Below are 18,670 nucleotides of genomic sequence, written 5' to 3' on the forward strand. Positions count from 1 at the left end.
AGAAATTCTATAGAAATAACAGCTCAGATTACAGAATGATAAAACATAACCTGTACCTGAAGTTTGCATATCTTGCACTTTTTCCATACAGTATATTATGTGTGTGTTTACTGTTTATCCGTTAGTGTGGCTCTGTGCAGCATCTCAGAATGAATCCTGACTACTTGTTGTTTCAGATTAAGAATGCTTGGACAAGACCGTTCTGAAGGGCAGCGTGGCACAGGGCGCTGGTTTCTCTGGCTATGCAGAACAGAATGTCAGGTATGCTAATTACTGAGTGACTGAGCACACAGGCATTCCCAACACACACGTGGTGGCTGCTACTGAGCAGAAGAAAGATCTTTGTATTCCCTATAAAATCAGTACAGGCTGCTAATTGCAGCACAATTAACCAGCCTCCTGACACAAGGCCACAAAATCAAGACTTCATGTCACACTGCGACCGAGGTTAAGTCATGTGCAATAAAGGAATTAAATAAGTCTTCAAAGGTGCTCAAATCTGCTGGACAGGGTTGTTTCACAACCCAGAACATCATTACTTGATCCGCTTTTCAAAGAAAACACAAAAATGGAAGATACACTGAAGGACCAAATGTTAATGTAATTACCAAACTTTCCAAACTTTGTTCCTTCAGAGGCATAGAAAATGAAATTTATTTATTAAAATTAATGTTATTTTTTCTTGCAGAGGGAGATGTCCTTACCAGATCAGTTAAAACAGAATGTAGCACTGGAAATGGGCATGTATCAAAACAGAACTGAGAGAGCTAGAAATATGAATATTTAGAAAATAATGTGATGTACAAGACAAAAAAAAGACATTGTGATTTTCCCCCCATAAGTTTATTGAAGTTCCAGTCACAATCACCTAACTTTCTAATGCGAAAGAAGCAATTCTGTGCAGAGCCATGGCCTTGAACGCTGCGCACGCAGGGCAGAGAAAAGCAACACCTCCGGGCCTGCGGGCTCAGCCAAACCCAAGGGATGGTTTCCCAGTGCCGCCCTGTGTTGCAAACACAGAAGTGCACGGACAGCCCCTTCCATGTGGGCAGAACAGCTGGTGCTGCTGCTCAGGCACTGCAGAGTATCTGCTCGTGGGTTTTTAATCACAGCTCCTTCACTAAGACATGCTCTGCTAAGCACTTTCTTTTATCACTGCTGAATAACAAAAAGATACATTGATCATATAGCAAAATAATATTTATGTGCAATCTCAGTAAACAAGGTAGAAATGCCAGTAGGTTTGGCTAAACAATTTTAAAAAATCAAATCCTGTTTGGCAGCAAATCATCCAAGCAGTATTTGTCAACTGTAAGTTATTACTCAAAAGGAAGAGCATATAAACTGCATATTTGTTTTACTCAGTAGCAACCATGGTACCAGATACGTTTATATCATTAAGGATTTTGGACAGCAACAGTTTGTGTACAAGTAGCTACTTAGTAGTAGCTGATTCAGAATAGGCCAGTCTTGCCTTAAATTGTAACAAATCTATAAATTTACTGTTCAAAAGCTTGTATTTTAACAGGACACTAAAACTGTATACATTCATAATGTCAAGAAAAGGTGTCTGTAAGTTTTTCCATAATCTCTAAATAATTGTTATTCATATTCCTGCTTGTAGTCAGAATCATGAATACAGTTCTCCACTGTCTTGATAAACTCTAACACCTCTAATCTAATGCACCTGGTATTTCTGTACAAGGAAAATATTTATCTGTGGTTTTCACCATGGAGACATGTTCTGATTGTCAGTGATCAGTCTGTTGGGGCAGGAAAGATGCCAATAGGTAAGCCTGTCTGATGCACACACAACAGGTGCCTTGGAAGCACATCCCTGTCACAAATCCTAAAGCAGCTTTCCCTGAACATAGCAAGGAGGAAATCTTTTCTCTCAGCCATATCTCTAGCCAGCCAAAAAAATGAACATAACAAGCAGGAATATCTTTTCTCATACAAATTTTTAATAATGTTAGGATACTGATTAACAGCAATGCACACAGCACAGAATATTTCAAACTTTATAGTGCAAAGTACACACCTTTTATTACATTCTGGAACTGATCCCAAGTTCTTCCTTAAGTTATTTACTCTCTGTAAAGCAGCCCTGGGAGTGTTCTTATTTGTGCTTGCTGCCCCACGGGCTGCTGCCAAACACTGCAAGACTGTAGAAATGTCTGATGTGTGTCTTTTCCTACACTGCACTTCCCTTTGCAGTAATTGCAGAGCAGAGAGATTATTAGCTACTGCACATCCCCAGGAAATCCCACTTACATAGAAGCCCCTCCTGTAATCAAAAAAGCAGTCATTAGATCAGCTGTGAAGTAGCCTATAGTTCACTGATCAAGGCAAAGGCAGCACTTTCACACTGCCCTCAGTAGAACATGGACTTGAGTTTGTTATAAAACATTTGCACAAATCCTGCAAATACACCTCGATGCAGTGGCTGAAGAACTGAGGGATTCAGGCTAATTACTTCTTTTCTTTCACATTAACAATAAATGAGGTTATAACATCAATTTGCAGCATCTCAGTAGATACATGATACTTGACAATCATTATTCTACAACCACTTACTAGACAAACATCCAGAGGATCCTTCTGACTTTAAAAGTCTTCTTGGTAGAGTTCTAAATACAAGTTCTAGATTTGCCATTTGCCATGTATTAGCTGCTCTGTAAATCCTTACAAGGGAGGCTCTTACGGCATGGAAGGATGGATAAACTTTAAGCAGAGACTCTTAGCCCAAAGTCTCTCAGCATTTTGAAGTGAAACTCTGTTTCTCAGAATAAATATGCAAGAGGTAGAAAGATCAATTACAAGTTACATTTAGGGATGCAAACACGGCTGTTTGAAAATGCTCAGTGGTAGTGTGAATTACAGAACATCCACCAGAGGGAAGCTCATGCATTCCTTCAGAGTAAAACAGACAATTTGAAGGATGAGAGCAACATACACCTGATATTTAAGGCAAAGCAAATTCTATTTAAATTCTTTCACAGCAGTAGCATGGACTTTTTGGAAGCTTGGAAAAATGGCCACAAGATTGTAGCTACACTTAGCTCACTTATTTTGACATTAAAATTTACTTATCAGCATACCTTATTGTTATCTACAATTTCTAGCAGTTTGTGTATCTTACTGCTCCACAGGACTTTTTGCAATTATCCCAGCTTTCAGTCAAGCAGAGTTTCTAGTAATCAGTGTAGCTTTCTTTACTATCTAGAGTCTTTGGTTATGTAGGCTTTTAGTCACCTGAGCTCTCTGCAATTCAGGTCAAAGTCTTGATAATCAGTGTGTGACACAACAATTATGATCTAGATTGACTTTACTTAAAAAACCTGCCAGTCCCTGCAGCACTGGCTGACAAGAGGCTAGTGGACATCTCTCCTTGATTGTCTTTTTCCAATAAAAATCTGCAACTTTGTTCAATCTAGATATGCCACTGGCAATAAACTAAAAATAGTCAATGAACATACTTCTGGAGAAATAATGTGTGTAAAGGTGATTTCAGTGGAAGAAGAGATACTGCCCAGCACTTCCACCCATTAGTTAATTTTCACAAGTGGTTTTCAGAAATTCCTTTCAGAATACAAACAACTTGTTTCATTTTTTCCCCTACCCAATATTTATTAAATGCAATTGAAAATGAAAGGAACTGGAATCATGTATCAGATTAAATCCCAATTAAAATCTGTATTACACAAATAGTATTTTGAAGATATTATACTTGACTTCAGTGGGGTTATTCTGGATTTGGTTTTGATCTCATTATACTCTTACAAGAGCAAAACCAGCTAAGCTGCTTTGGGGGTGCTGATGTTACAATCCTTTTTCCATGGTAAAAAATACTTTTTGGCTTAACACTATGCACTACATTTGCCGGGTTTGTAAAATTAGGGAAATGATCTGTATCACATTCTTGAATTTAAGAAAGCTATAAATAACTCCTTTGTTACTGTGAACTTTTTTTAATGGTAAATACCCTTCCAGTTCCACTTCTTGAATATTTCAGTTGGCTCTGCTGTTCTAGTTCCTCCTTTGACATTTGAGAAATGAACTTCAAAAGATGTTTTGAAATCAGCATAACAAAATAGCTTCATGGTCTTGGCCAGCCTCTGAAGAACTTATGATTCATTTAGGATTTGAGTACTACACTGACTACCAAGTTTCCTAGGAAAAATCATAAAAGTCATAGCCCATTGCTGGCACAGCAGGACAATAATGTAGTCATATCTTTTCTCTTTGACATGGAGCATTTCCTTCTACAATTCTACATCCAGACTGAATACTCTGGTGGTTATTGTTTGGTAAAGAACTGCAATTTCCCAGAGAATTAGAAATACAGCTCCTATCCACTTTGTTGTACCAGTACAGTACAAACAGTTGATTTCCTTTATGCCAGGGTATTTCTAAAATATGATTTACTGTTTTGTGCTGAATTAAAAAAAAAGTTGGCATGAAGGTAGTAAGCACGATTTTTTGTGCTTTAAAATTAATGTCAAACATATGATGCACATTTGTCGTTTACCTGACACCCCTCTTTGCTTTTTATTTTTATAAAATAAAGTGCTGAGTTGTTCATAGGAGCAAGAATAGAATAGCATAAAAGGGGTTTTTTCTCCTCACAGCCATTAATTGGATCAGTAACATCAAAACAGTAGCACATTTCTTTAAATAGGGACACTTTAGAAAGACCACCAACATGCTATAAAATTTGCTGAAGCACAATGGATGTATAACTAACAGCAAAGTCAGGTCCTGCGTTGTATTTTTACTTTTGCTTTGTATGCAAAAACACCCATCCTCCTAAACAACAGGAACTGCTATATGTGGTCAGATGTCTGTAAGAGGGAGCATGAGGCTGTGAGCTCATAGTCTGCATTAGCCTTCAGAACATCAGAGGAGAACTTTCAAGTAGTTCACCAACACCTGCAGAATAAAAGCGGAGCACAAAGCAACCAAGAACGGAAGAATTTCCAGAATGAGTCAAGCTGAGGAAAGCAGTGGCCACTCAACATGGAATATTGTGAGGTCAGTAGTCTGCATAATACTGGGCTTGTCATTTCTAATTGGCACCCCTGGGAACTGCATCGTCATCTGGACTGTTTGTACAAAAATGAAGAAAGTATCTCTCTCAGTCCTGCTGATCTTGAACCTGGCCATTGCTGATGTCCTTGTACTGATCACTTTACCAATCTGGATTTACTCTTTTGCTGACTCATGGGTTTTTGGAGTCATCTTCTGCAAAGTGCTGGTTTTCATTATTTACTGCAGCATGTATGCCAGTATATTTCTGATTACAGCACTCAGCTTGGAGCGGCTACTGGCTGTGTTTTACCCTTTCACAATTCAAACATACAGAAGAAAAGACAAAATTTCTTTGATTGTGTTCCTCATTTGGTTCCTGTCTATTGCCTTTGGCATTTCTGTCATTCCATTTCAAGAGACAGAAGAAACAGACGGTCGACTTCTATGCACATGTCGCAACTACTCTTCTAATAGACAGAAAGTGTCCTATCTTCTGCTGGAGACCCTTGCAGGTTTTGTAATCCCTTTCTTAATTATTTGCACTTGTTATGTGTGTGTTGCAAGAAGAATAAGCAGAATGACTTACCAATCCAAGCAGCGATCAGAACGTCTCATTGCCAGCGTCGTGGTGGCTTTCATTCTGTGCTGGTTCCCTCACCACATCTTTAACATCCTGGATATCATTTCTATTGAAATAGAACTCTCCAATGAGGAGATGTCTTTGGCACTGGAAGAAATTGTAGACAAAGGAGTGTACATCTCTGGCGCACTTGTATTCATCAGTAGCTGTATTAACCCTCTGCTTTATGCTTTTGCTGCACGAAGGTTTCAGAACCACCTGAAGTTTGCGAAGATGTCAAAGCTGTTTGAGCAGATCAGTCAGACTGTAACAGAGGAAGAGAAGAAAAGAAGTCTGGTTGTAGCCAAACATGAAGATCCTTTGGCAGGCACAGAAAACCTCTAACAAGGAACTCAGGGAATAATCTCTGTCATTTCTTCAGCAGTCCTTTTTCCTCATTCTCTCAGTTTTATTTACTGAGCAGTCCAGGGAAAGCTGTAGAGAAATAAAAGGTTTTGGGGTTTTTTCATGTGTGTTTTACAAGAATTGGCATAAACAACCTCGTTCAGCTAACAAATTAATATTCACATCATTGAATGAGCACTATTTCATTGTTGCTGAGAACCTCGGCGAGGTGGCTAAAAGCTAAAAATGTGAGGAGTACAGGGTTGTTACTTTCCATTAAAATTATTTCTGATTTCTAGAAAGTCTGTGTGCAGAAAACAGAAAAGAACAGCATGTGGAAAGGAGAGACTTTGAAAGATTAAAACTAATGAAACTAAGATTTTTTTCAGAAAAAAAAATGTTACATGTTCAAAAATCCTTATACAATCTAAAGTTTTAAGAAGTTAAATTCTTTATATGGCTAAAAATGGTTTTAAAGTGTGCTAATGACACAAAACTCTTCTGGGTTGATGGAAAATCCAAAGCTATTTTTTATTCATTACTATATTTAGGTTTGAAATTAATAAGTGTTGTTCACACAGTCAAGCTCATTTACTGCATTATCTTGGGGTAGTAGGTTTGTACAAGTCAAACATGGAGTATGAGAACTGTGTTATATGGCAAACATCACTGCAGACTGCATGCTGTATCTGATGGCAAACACATTGCATGCTTCTGTGGCAATTTTATGTATTATATGTATGTACTTTGAGTATCCTCAAAAATTTTGATTCAAAGAAGTTAAGCTTCCAAGATGTCTATTAAATTGTGGAAGAATTGGATCAGGCTCAGGTGAGGAGGAAGGAGACATCCTTCCTGTTATTTTTATGTGTAAGAAAATTATGGTAGTAGTACATTATGGTAGTAGTGTCTCATATCAGAAGAACTTCACCTTGCAAATAAAAGAGTTATATTTTTCTTTTTTTTATAGAATAATGGATTTTGCCATAGGAAACCAATAAAATTAGTGTTTGCAAGGGCTTTAGTTTTGTGAATGTGTGTAAACTCACTGTGAAAAATTACATGGCATCAAGTGTTTGCTTTTGAAGTTTTATTTATTTCAATTATGCCTAACATTTTTTACAACTGCTTTGTAAAGTTTTAAGTCAATCATTTGTAATAAGATCAAGATTACTGATTATGAAGCATATTGTAATTTCATATTCCCTGTTCTAGACAGCTGCTAAATAGCTACATTACTCATCTTTACAAAGAAATTGCAAATACTAACCAGCCATTAATTTTTGAAATTTTGAATAATTTTGAATTTTGAAGTGAAGGATATTTGAATTGTATTAATTTAGCTTGTAAATGGAAATAAACATGGAGAAGTAAAATCCTTAGCTTCAAATGGAAGAATATTTTTTTAAACTTTGCATATATATTTTTTATTCCTGCTTCTTATCAAAAAGTATTTTTTCTCCTGAATAGGAGAGAAGTCCACAGCACAGAGGGTTTTCCTTCAACAGGACTCCTTCACTGAAATTAAGAAAACTTTAGCAAGATCTAAAGATCTACTTTTTTGTGGCAAAAAGTAAACAATAGATGAAAGCCTTTAGACTTGACCATATCCTTTACCTACCACTCTTTTTCACCCCTCTAATGGCATTTAATTGTTATAGGACATTCAATATAGCAATGTGACATTATCTCACAAAAAAGCAGCAGTTTCAGTTATCTACTCATAAAAAAGTGAAGCTGTATTTCCCAATATGTTCTTGAGATAGGAATCACTCACTATTCAACAACAACACAGAACAGACCAGATTTGCTATCTGACGAGCACATGAGCACTGCAACTGAACTTCTAGACCACAAAGAGTCAAGCATTTCTCTACTCACAAACAACCCAAGCAAACTTTAGTACGAGCTGCCTGGCCAATATTTTCCTTTCTATCAGTCCGTGCCTGAATTTTCTGCCTCAATATCAATTTTTCACATTTTCTCCACTGCTTTTTACTCACAGTACTGAAGTCCTTGTACATCAGGAGGTCTATCGAGGAGCTAGAGCTGTCTCTCTTAATTTCTCATTAATGGCCTTGTTTCTATGTCCAGTAGACAGTCATCTCTAAGAACTGTGTTTCTTTTGAAGGCTGTTTGAAAAGTACTAGAACAAACTAAAATAGCAACATAAACTAATTTAATTTTTACATAGAGTAAATAGAGTTAATTCTTGCAGTTGGTATGCACAGTTAAAATTCTCACTGATTTAATATTTTTGTCAGCAGAGCAGTCACGTAACTGGGACCACAAGAGTCCACCTAAAAACACAAGCAGATGGCTTGGCTGTCTGCTGCTTCCTTGAGCACGTACACATCAGCCCTAGCAATGCAGCCAGATTTTGCACTTCACCAGTGCTAACATGCTCTCACATATATCTGCTGTTCAAGCTAGATCAAAATAGTGACCTCCTAGTAACTCAAGACACACTCAGATTCTCCTGGAAAATAGAGGCTTCATGTCATTTGAGTTCCTCTTTTTTTTTTTTCTTTCTTCCTAACCCTTCTACCCTTGTTTATGAGGTCTGCTGTGTGGTTTCAGTGTCCAGCTATTTCTCATGACACAGCAAGGCAGAAGGCTGAGCTAAGAGAGGGCCACTTCAGTCACCTGAGTGAAATCACCTCAGACTACACTGAAGTACAGAGAACATCATGTGGAGTCAGTGCAGCACAGCTTAGAACACTGAGTACTAGCAGGTGAACAAATAGTTTGAATTTCTCACATTTGTAAAAATTAATCATCTTTTAACCATTATCTCTTAACATTTCAGTATTTCCCAGTCTGAAACTTGCTGTGAACATTCCATGGGTTTACATCAGGATTTTTTTACTGTAGTAGGATCATGCTGCCTAAAGTGAATTCATGTTGTATTAAAGGGATTGAAGGAAAGCCTGAGGAATTTTTAGCTCATACAGCCAATGTACAGGAAGGATAGAAAAGGACATAAAGAAAAAGCATCAGCCTTACACTATTTGTTGACTGTTGACATTGAAATGTTTCTGTAAGCATCATGGTAAAAGAGTTATAACAGATATCTGGATTAAAACAATGGAGCTTTGTGAATATTTACAGGCAACTCATGATTTAAGGAGTAGCACAAGGGAAATCAGAGATCCTTATTTACAAGAAGAAACAGGGCAACTGCAATATATTAAAGAAAAAAAAATTTAAACCTCCAGAACATTTTCTAGGAAGAAGTAGAGCAAAAGGCACCTTTTAAAGACAGTTAAGGCTGCAGTTATGGAACTCTTAGGGTTACAGTTAGCAGGCCTAAATGAAAGATTTTCCTGTAGTGCCTGGGTGAAAGGAATAAAAGAAACTGGAAGCTAACAGATGACACAGAAACAACATAGGAATCTAATTTCTTTCACGTTCAAGAAAGAGTACAGAAACAACATAGGAATCTAATTTCTTTCACATTCAAGCAAGAGTCTGATAAAGAATAAATATTTCAGAAGATGCAGAAGTAGCAAATATTAACAGTGGTGAAGGTTTTCTCTGCAGGTTAGGGTACAGCTCTTGTATTATTCTCTTTTCTGCATATATTGGGAAAAGGGAAAATAAAGGAAAAGCTATTGGCTTTTTAAAGTGGAAAAAACATGAGAAATAAGTTAGTCAAGATTATCAAGAATAATATAGACTTAAAATGGAATTGAGAAGTTCAGCCATGAAAGCTGGGTATAGAAAGAGAGCAGACAGGGAAGTGAAAAGTATTCAGTTGCAAGACAGTTTCAGATTTTTGTAAATGCTTTCTCATCAGATGAGTTAATCACTGAAACAGTTTCTTATTAAAAAACTTCTCAGTGTGACCCACATTAGTGCTCAGTAGTTTCCAATATCCAATCCAATAAACCAGAGTTTAGAGAGACATAATCCTGTCCTCTGAGAAGGTGAGTAGGTTATGCTGCTCCTGTTAGCATTAAGAGCTGGGTGTGACCAGGGCTATGATAAGGGACATCAGGATTTCAGAAACTTTACAGCACTGTTTACAGTCCTAAGAAAGTTCTTGCTCTGTTAGCTATGGAGATAAGAGGGTTGTATATATTGAATTTCTTTGTGTCTTCTTTCCCGTTAAATCAAATATGCTAAAAATCATCAAAAGATTCAACATTTTAAAATAGATTGAAATTGAAGAAATGTTCAGATTAGAAGAAAATTCTTTTTATGGATTGTGTAAAGTCTCTGATTTAAATGATGGAATTATTGAAAAAGATGCCGTGAAGTCTTCAAATACAAGTTGAGCAGTCACAGCTCTTAAATTAGAAATCCCTGATTATACATCTACTAAACAGAAAAACCCACTTATTATTTATCTAATAGAAGTCAGCTATCAGAACTACATCTTGATTGCAAAAGTAACTGATCAGTCTTCAGTTTTGTCTGTACCTGTGTAGGTACTAACAGTGTGTGCAGTTAAGTGCATCACTATTTCCATGGACTATTAGCTAGGAAACAGTGTGAACTGCACTGAGCCACCTACAAACAGTGTATTGTGATTAAAGTGAAGGGTATGTCCAGATGGTTGTAAATTGGAGGATTAGAAGTTTAGCCTGCCCTTACTGGATCTTAAACTGGAAAATCAGACTTTGCATTTTTGCATAGCAGACCTGTTCGTGGTTTAGCACATTACATAAAAAAAATTAAGGACTAAATATTTCATTTTCACAGAATTGTGAATTTGAAGCAGTATTTATGGCCTGTCATTGGTAGTGTCACTGTAAGTGCCACAATATGAAAATAGCTGTGTGAAGATCACTTCTAGTCATTGCATCCCTGATGCTATGGGAATATATTACAGTGCAAACAATCTGAAAACAGGTTGCAGATTCAATACATTAACTCTACTACATAATTTCAGAAGTCACTGTAATATTAATATTTACTGTAGAATTCCTGGTGAACTTGGTGAGTAGTATCAGAAACTTAAAACTCATGGACACTTTTTTAAGCATTGCAACTAACGAGTCATGTTAGTGCCTGTTGGATTTAAAAATACAGCCACAGAGTTTCAGCTGTGCTGTAGAAGGGAACATTATGTAGTTAAATCTGAGGGAAGCATTTAGCAGCACAGGTTTTTTACATGCCTTGTTCTCTCCTGCCACCATGTGGCTTTTCCATTTAAAAAAGTTAGGCTTAATTATAGTACTCTGGAAATCACTGAAACAAGCAGTGAAGTACTTTGTTCATTGTTTCAGTTTAAGGTTTGGGTCATTGAGACAAAATGTTCACAAAAATCCACAATAGTATGTTATGCATTACACTTCATTTCAGAGTGCTCTAATTCATCTCTTTTTTTGTTCTTCAGAAGCTTAAGCCTTCATTGTTTGAAATATTGCATAAATTAGGCAATCTGAAAACGTCTGATAGAATGTAATTGCCTCATGCCAGTCCGTGAAAAGTCTGTGCTGGAAACAGCTTCTCCCTGCCACCCCTGCCAAGCCATCAATAAGCACGTTGAGGTGGACCTTGACTTGGATTTGAGTAGCTTGCATCTCGTGCCAGATCATATTACTGATTTCAATGTTTTTGGTTGTTTTGAGATGCTCTCAAAAAGTTTCAAAAAACACTTGACTTCCTTGTGGTTAAAATTAGAAATGGTTCGTGCAGTCTTAAAGATATCCGTGATAAGAAAATTGTGAAAACTTTGCCTTTAAGAAAATAAGAGAAGTGTTGGGACTGAAGCAGAAAACAGAATCAATAGATTTGGTTTCAAATACCCTTTTTCTGTATTGTAATGTCTAGTTTCTGTAGGTAGTGGTTTTGATGCCTTTGAACAAGGCTTGGCTAAATCCTCTTACATTTGTCATGTTGAATAGCATAACACTAATTGATTAATCTTTTTAAATGATCAGAAGAAACTGATTTTGCTGAAGAACTTCTCATAGCACTACTAGGAAGAAGACATCATGAATTAAAGGTTTCTACCCAATAGCCATTTCCCTAAATATCCATTCTACCCCAAGATTTGCATTGTATGCTACACTAAAACCCAACTATTTTACATTACACACCTTATTTTGTTCTTTTACAGCTAAAGTAAAATGAAAATCAGAACCAGACCAAGGAGGACCACAGTGGTCAGTTGGGGTCATGTCAGAAAGTCAGTCCATAGGTCAGGACCTGTATCAAGACAGGGTACATGGCCAAGCACAGGCATGGCCAGGGCAGAACTCAAACGGGCACCCCAACAACACAGGTCAAGTAGGGGGTGAAGGTCCAGACCTGAATTTATATGGATTCCCAGAACTAGAGGCAGGGTCTGTGGAGTGGAGGGTCATTAAGAGTAATTAGTGTACCCAGGGACCTGATACATTTCCAGCAGCGATGGAAACACAAAGAACAAGAACAGGAAAAGGCAAATTATTCAAGGAATAATCCCCATAAGCCACAATTGCCATTTTATGTAATGGCTTAAATTAGGCAACTTTGTAAAAAGTGGTGGAGCTTCCTAGAAAAAATGATGTTGTTTTTACACTTTAACATTTTAATGTTGCTAATTTTTTCACTTATACTCACATTCCTTTAATACTACAAATGAAGAATTATAATATAAAAACTTCAGAATATTTTTCCTACATCTCACCCTTTTTCTTCCTTTGATTCTTCAATTTTCATCACAGTTTTTCTGTGTTTGATACACATAAAGATACTTTGCTATCTACAAGATACAGAATATAACATCTTTTAACCACTGGAAACACATAGAAATTCTCTGAGCACAAGAGCTAGGAAAGCATACACTGTTCTGATCACAAAGATGTTATCACACTCTGCACTGAGAATTTCACCTGCTGTGGGTCACTGAACTTTGGCTTGAGTTAACCAGACAGTTAAATAACCCGGTGTAACTGTTGGATTGGCCAAGTGATAGGATCTTTCATTTAATTTCATAATACCATTGGTTGAATAAAGTTAAATATTTAGCATCCTGAGCACAAGAGCAAGAAATGAAAAATTCTTGGAAAGTGTTTGAAAACATAGCTGTGTAATTCCCAAGCACCAAATTCATATTGCATTGGTTATAGAGCACTTGTTTCCTTGTTACTATATAATTTAACAAGTTTCCTTGTTACTATATAATTTAACTCAGGTAAATAGTTTTAGGCACACTGATCATTTCACAGAGAGGTAGTGGTGTAATTTAATCTTTTAAATTACTGGAGTTATCCATGAGTGCTAAAGTGTATCAAAAGCAATGAAGCTGTTTAAGAACCCAGGGAATATTTTGCTGTGTTTTTCCCTGTGAGTGAGGGAGCTGTGGGAGGTGAGCAGGTCTCTACTCCAGGCTGACCTATGGCAGTGTGGTCTGTCCTATGCTTTCCCCACACTCACTTTCCTCCTTACAAGAGAGGAATAACCCCTTTTTGTGCTTCAGCTGCTCTTAGAGTTGCTCGGTTCCTAAATATGTGTGGCAGCCTAGAAACAACATTTCTGGAGGAGCTGGGCCCCGCTGTAGGAGCTGGTGGCCCTTGTGGCTGCAGCCGGCCCTGCCCGCAGCAGTCCCAGGCAGGGCAGCTCGCTGCCAGCTCTCCTGAGGGCAGTGCCAGGCAGGGCAGCTCAGTGCCGGCTCTCCTCAGGGCAGTGCCTGGCAGGGCAGCTCAGTGTCAGCTCCTCAGGGCAGCCCAGGCAGGGCAGCTCAGTGCCAGCTCCTGAGGGCAGTCCCAGCCAGGGCAGCTCGCTGCCAGCTCCTCAGGGCAGTCCCAGGCAGGGCAGCTCGCTGCCGGCTCTCCTCAGGGCAGTCCCAGGAAGGGCAGCTCAGTGCCAGCTCTCCTCAGGGCAGTGCCTGGCAGGGCAGCTCACTGCCAGCTCCTCAGGGCAGTCCCAGGCAGGGCAGCTCAGTGCCGACTCCTCAGGGCAGTCCTAGGCAGGGCAGCTCAGTGCCAGCTCTCCTGAGGGCAGTCCCAGGCAGGGCAGCTCAGTGCCAGCTCCTCAGGGCAGTCCCAGGCAGGGCAGCTCAGTGCCGGCTCTCCTCAGCGTGCCAGAGTAGCACAGTGAGACAGGAGCGAACGGACACTCCTCCAAATCCCACCTTGCCACTGATCTCTTTGTGCCAGGGAAATCCCTTCTCATTTCTCACATGTATGGGCAAAAATAAACACGCAATGTGGCATTGCTAAGCTTGGGAAGTGAGGTTTCCTGTTTTCAGGGTAAGTGTAAACATTTCACCTTGGCTGCTTGAGGCAAAACCACTTCCTTTTCTTTCTCCTGGTTCCCCTTTCCACAAAGTAGCTCACCATCATTCCCGTTTAAGGAGAAGGATGAGGTGTCTGATGTATCACTGGTAAAGGCTGTAACTGTGATGTAGAATCTGCCTTAGATCAGTACTTTGCTGAAAAGTGAACAGAGAAACAAAAACAACCCAAGGAAATCCAATTTAATTTCTCTGATCAGAAGATAGAGATAAGCCTCTTGAGCTAGCAACTTCCTATATTTTGTTTAATATTGTAGTGTGTTCAATCTTTCAAAGAGCAGTATTAAATAAACAGTAATAACTAAAATATCCAATGCCAGGAAAAAACAAAGGATTTATCTCCTTTTCTATAACATCATGAACTAATTTGAAACAGTTAATTATCTTTGAAATCTGTTGTTTAAATTCTAACTCTGGGTGTGTAATTAATGATTACATTATAGCAAATAAGTAATGAAGCATTATATAAGGGATAAAATCCTTTTCCCTTATATAATAATATTTAAAAAATATTTTTTTAAAAAATATTATTATATAAGGGAAAAGGATTTTAAATCTGTACATAAAGAAGTTCAGGAAATGAAAAATTAGGGTTTTTTGCAGTGGTTAACAAAACTGGTAGGACTTCTTTCAGCCCCTAAGAAGTTAGGGGAAGCCTTAGTAAGAAAGGCAGTAAAAGACAAGAAATATTTCTTCTACTGAATTTAGAACTGGCCTATGGAAACCAGAGCTGCAGGTGTTCGGGAAATAAGTGGTGTTGCAGGAATTTTAAAACTCTGTAACTTTATGAGCAGTTATCCAAGCCAAGGCAATGATACCAAGTAACCCAATCTACTGCCTCAGGACATGAGCAGGGGTCAGGAGGGCAGGGCACTCCCTTTAATGCCCCAACATTACCTGCACCTCAAAAGAAGAGTTTTGTTTGTGTTTTTTCTGGGTAGAATTCACATTCACAACAGCTTCAGATGGTTGTTGATACTGGGCAAGGAGTGCAGTTTTGTATTTAATATAAAACATTCCCATACACATTTCATTATGCCTCAAAAGGAAAGCCAGAGGGAAGAAGGGCTTAGAGGGGGTGCCTTGATGACCTGACTGCCAGCAAAGCCCCCCCAGCTCAGAGAGGCTGTGTGTGACTCCTGCCTCCTGTGCTGTTATTGTTCCTGGTTTACAGTCAAGAAAACAGAAGGTGAAGGGAGCTACCCAAGGCTATACAGTAAATGTCACTTTAAGAGTGAGATAAGTGTTATAATATATTACCATAGTTAAATATAAGTCTAACAAAATTATCATCACACAGCACAGGTGAGCAAAACAATTCAAAAATTTTATTATCAAAACACTTAGATTTTTAAAATCAAATTGATATAAATTCAATAGGAATTTCCACTACTTAGGTAGCGACCTCAATAGAGCTCTTAAGGAAGGTAGACTTCTTAAACTAGTATGGAATTTACCTTATTAGCATTTTCCAAGTAGCTTCCTGAATTGAGAATAAGGCAGAAATAGTAACAAAGAAAGTTACATTAAAATAATGCATTAAAGCTTAAAAATTAACATTTCCTCAGGGTACAGTTAGAATGACTGAATATATAGTAAAGCTATAAATAATTGCCTTTATAGACAAAGTTCCCTGCAACTTAATTAAAGTTCTATATTTTGGTTGCAAAACTTTCTAAATATATTTTAAGCAAAAGCAAGGGATAAGTAGTCACAAAGCATCCTGAAACAACAATTTTAATCGGGAAAAATAATTTTGCAGAAATTAAAAAAAAAACAATTTCCAGAGTGAACCCCTACATTTTAGGTATTTGATTTCAACATAACTCAGAGGTCAGGCTGAAGTCTCAGGTTTTATCTTACACTTATATGGAAGATCCTATACAAATATTTGGTTTGTGTTCATAAAAAGTAACCACTTCTTTTAGGAATGAGCCCAGAAGCTACTGTAAGATATCTTAGAAGCATGAAAATGTCTTTTTAGAATTATTAATATATTTAAGACCCCTGATGTATTTTCTGGTATGCTGTGTCATAATTTGTGATTTTAACATCAGACCTCTAAAATGATGTTTCAAAATGATTGTGTATTTTCCATGCAGATGTAATGAGCACAGGAGCACAGAACAGAATTTTTATAGATTATTTTAATTTTGGGCAAATTATACTTCAGAGAAGCCAAGGTGAAGGCTAAATCTATACATCAATTCAAAATGGATTTCCTTCTCAGTCTACAACATTTTATCTCAGGTACTGTCTTAGTTTCAGGTGTTTATCATGGACAGCTTTCTTCAGGAATTCAAACATGTCTCCAGCTCGGGCTGCCATTATGCACCACTGCATTCAGGAGGGACAGTCCCCTGGCAGTGCAGCTGTGCAGATGTGCCATTGTGCCCTCAGCTCTCCATTCTCACCAGGTTACTCAGCTCAGCCAGCTGGGCTGGCCAGGTGCTGCAGATGCCACTGAACTTTTTTCTGAGCTTTAGTTTTGCGTAACACACCTACCTCAGTGCCTCTGGCATTTCTTTCTTTTAGAACCTACAATATTTACATACCCACCAGAACACAGAGAAAAATAATATCTGTTCAGAAAAGGTTGATGAGCTAACAAATTATCATTTTACCTTTTGCTCAAGCAGCATGAGGAGCCAGTCAGCACACAGGAACTGTTTGTGTTTGTGTGCACACATCTGTGTGCAGGGACAGACTCGGGGGGACATAGAGAAAGATTGGTGTACAGAGGGTGTCATATTTTCACAGTATAAATACATTGATTTAAAGCCATTAAAATAATTTTTTCTAGAAAGGCAAGGAAAATCCCTAATGGTGCAAGGAGTTTGTTTCTGCAGAACTGCTGCATGCATTATTTCCCCTCATTAACTTTAATATGACCACTCCCAAGCTAAAAATTATGTATGTGCTGAATGCTTAAATTTTCAAAGGAACTAAGTATAAAAATTTGCCCCAAAAGAGAGCTGGTTTCAAGGATTTTTTTCTTTTGGAAGGGTTTCTATTTACTCTTCATGATGAGATTTCTGGTGTCTACAAGTTTCTTTATTGCCACGTGCATGTGTGGTTAGAATAGGAGATCCATCTGCTATCTAAAAATATTGGAAAATTGTAACTCCCAGAAGAAAATAATGTTGTCTATTAAGAACAAAGGGCCCAGGATGGTCACATAGCCTGAATAAGTATATATTTTACACAAATTCCTGTTGGCTAACAAGGCATCATAAAGTGCAGATTTGTGCAGTAAGAGGTCACAACAAACCAGAGAAGGAACAGGTTGCAGAGCTTCTGCAGAGCATGTGATGTGCTGTGTTCACACCCTGGCATGCCCTGTAGCAGCTTGTTTGTACATCTGTTCCTACAGGCAGTAGAATCCTTGTTTCACCTTTTGCTTAAATTTTGTTGAATAGGGGCAACAGGCTGGCTATTAGAAATAGAAAAGTTGTAAATTGGCTAAATTTAATCTGAATACCGTACAAAACTTTCTTATATATTGAAGTATACATAAGGTATATTAAAGAATCAGGGATTTTTAAATATATAACCAAAGACTCTATAAACAAGAAAACAGAGAATACCACTGAGAAATTAAAATTTGAAAATGCCGATTGTCATCTATTTGCATAATATAAGGTTTTGAGTCTAAACATAAAACCCAACAAGCATAATGAGATTTGCAATAAAACCTAGAAGCATGTAAATCTAATACTAGCTTCCCTTTGTGTCATACTTTCAGTACTATAATAAAAAAGCAGAATAACACAGAAGAGGTTGGCAGTGGAAAATATTCCTAATTCAGCTTTAGGAAACTTCTGGGCAGATGATTTGGTTAAGATGAATAAGAACCATAAGGATGTGAAGATACAAGTCCAGGAGCAGTAACAGCACCTCCTCTGTGCACATGAGGGATGGCAGTGGCACAGTTCCCTCCACATAACTTCATGTATTTAACTAAGGTGCTTAAGTTACAAAACTGGCTGACTCCAGCTAAAAGCTGCTTGCTGCCAGAAAACACTTCCCTCTTCCCTCTGCCCTTCTCCTGTAACCCACTCTGCTCCCAGCTATGTGATCCCCCTGTGACCTCCAGCCACCTCTGGAGCTCCTCTGGCTGCAGGCTGTTCAACCTGATAAAACAACAGAAGTTACCTTTGCCCACCTTCCAAGGTGTACATTTTTTGCCAAGTTAGTGGATTCTATTGCCTGACCTTGAAATAAATCAGATAAACTTCAGAGGCAACACAAGAAATATGTGGGAGAAAAGAAATAGGAGCTGGAAAGGTGGAGACAGGACTCAGTGCCCTCCCTCCAAGAACTGTTGATTTGGCTCAGCCACTTGTCACTCTCTGGACTCCCTATTTAACCTGTAGAGAGAAGTAAGTAGTTCCTGAAGAAATTTAGGGGAAGACTATCCCCTAAATTATCCCACTATTTAGACT

General features: G+C 38.1%; 1 protein-coding gene across 1 annotated transcript; it reads left to right on the forward strand.

Annotated features, from left to right (window-relative positions):
* The first annotated feature begins 203 nt into the window (after positions 1-203).
* On the forward strand, positions 204-7,351 carry LOC120508044 (leukotriene B4 receptor 1-like). Its single transcript, XM_039721315.1, has 2 exons — positions 204-261; positions 4,821-7,351. The coding sequence occupies exon 2, from the start codon at positions 4,985-4,987 to the stop codon at positions 5,993-5,995; it is 1,011 nt and encodes a 336-aa protein (XP_039577249.1). The 5' UTR covers positions 204-261; positions 4,821-4,984; the 3' UTR covers positions 5,996-7,351.
* The last annotated feature ends 11,319 nt before the right edge of the window (positions 7,352-18,670 follow it).

The sequence above is a fragment of the Passer montanus genome, unplaced genomic scaffold, assembly GCF_014805655.1.
Source record: "Passer montanus isolate IOZ18808 unplaced genomic scaffold, ASM1480565v1 scaffold45, whole genome shotgun sequence".
Lineage (NCBI taxonomy): Eukaryota > Metazoa > Chordata > Aves > Passeriformes > Passeridae > Passer > Passer montanus.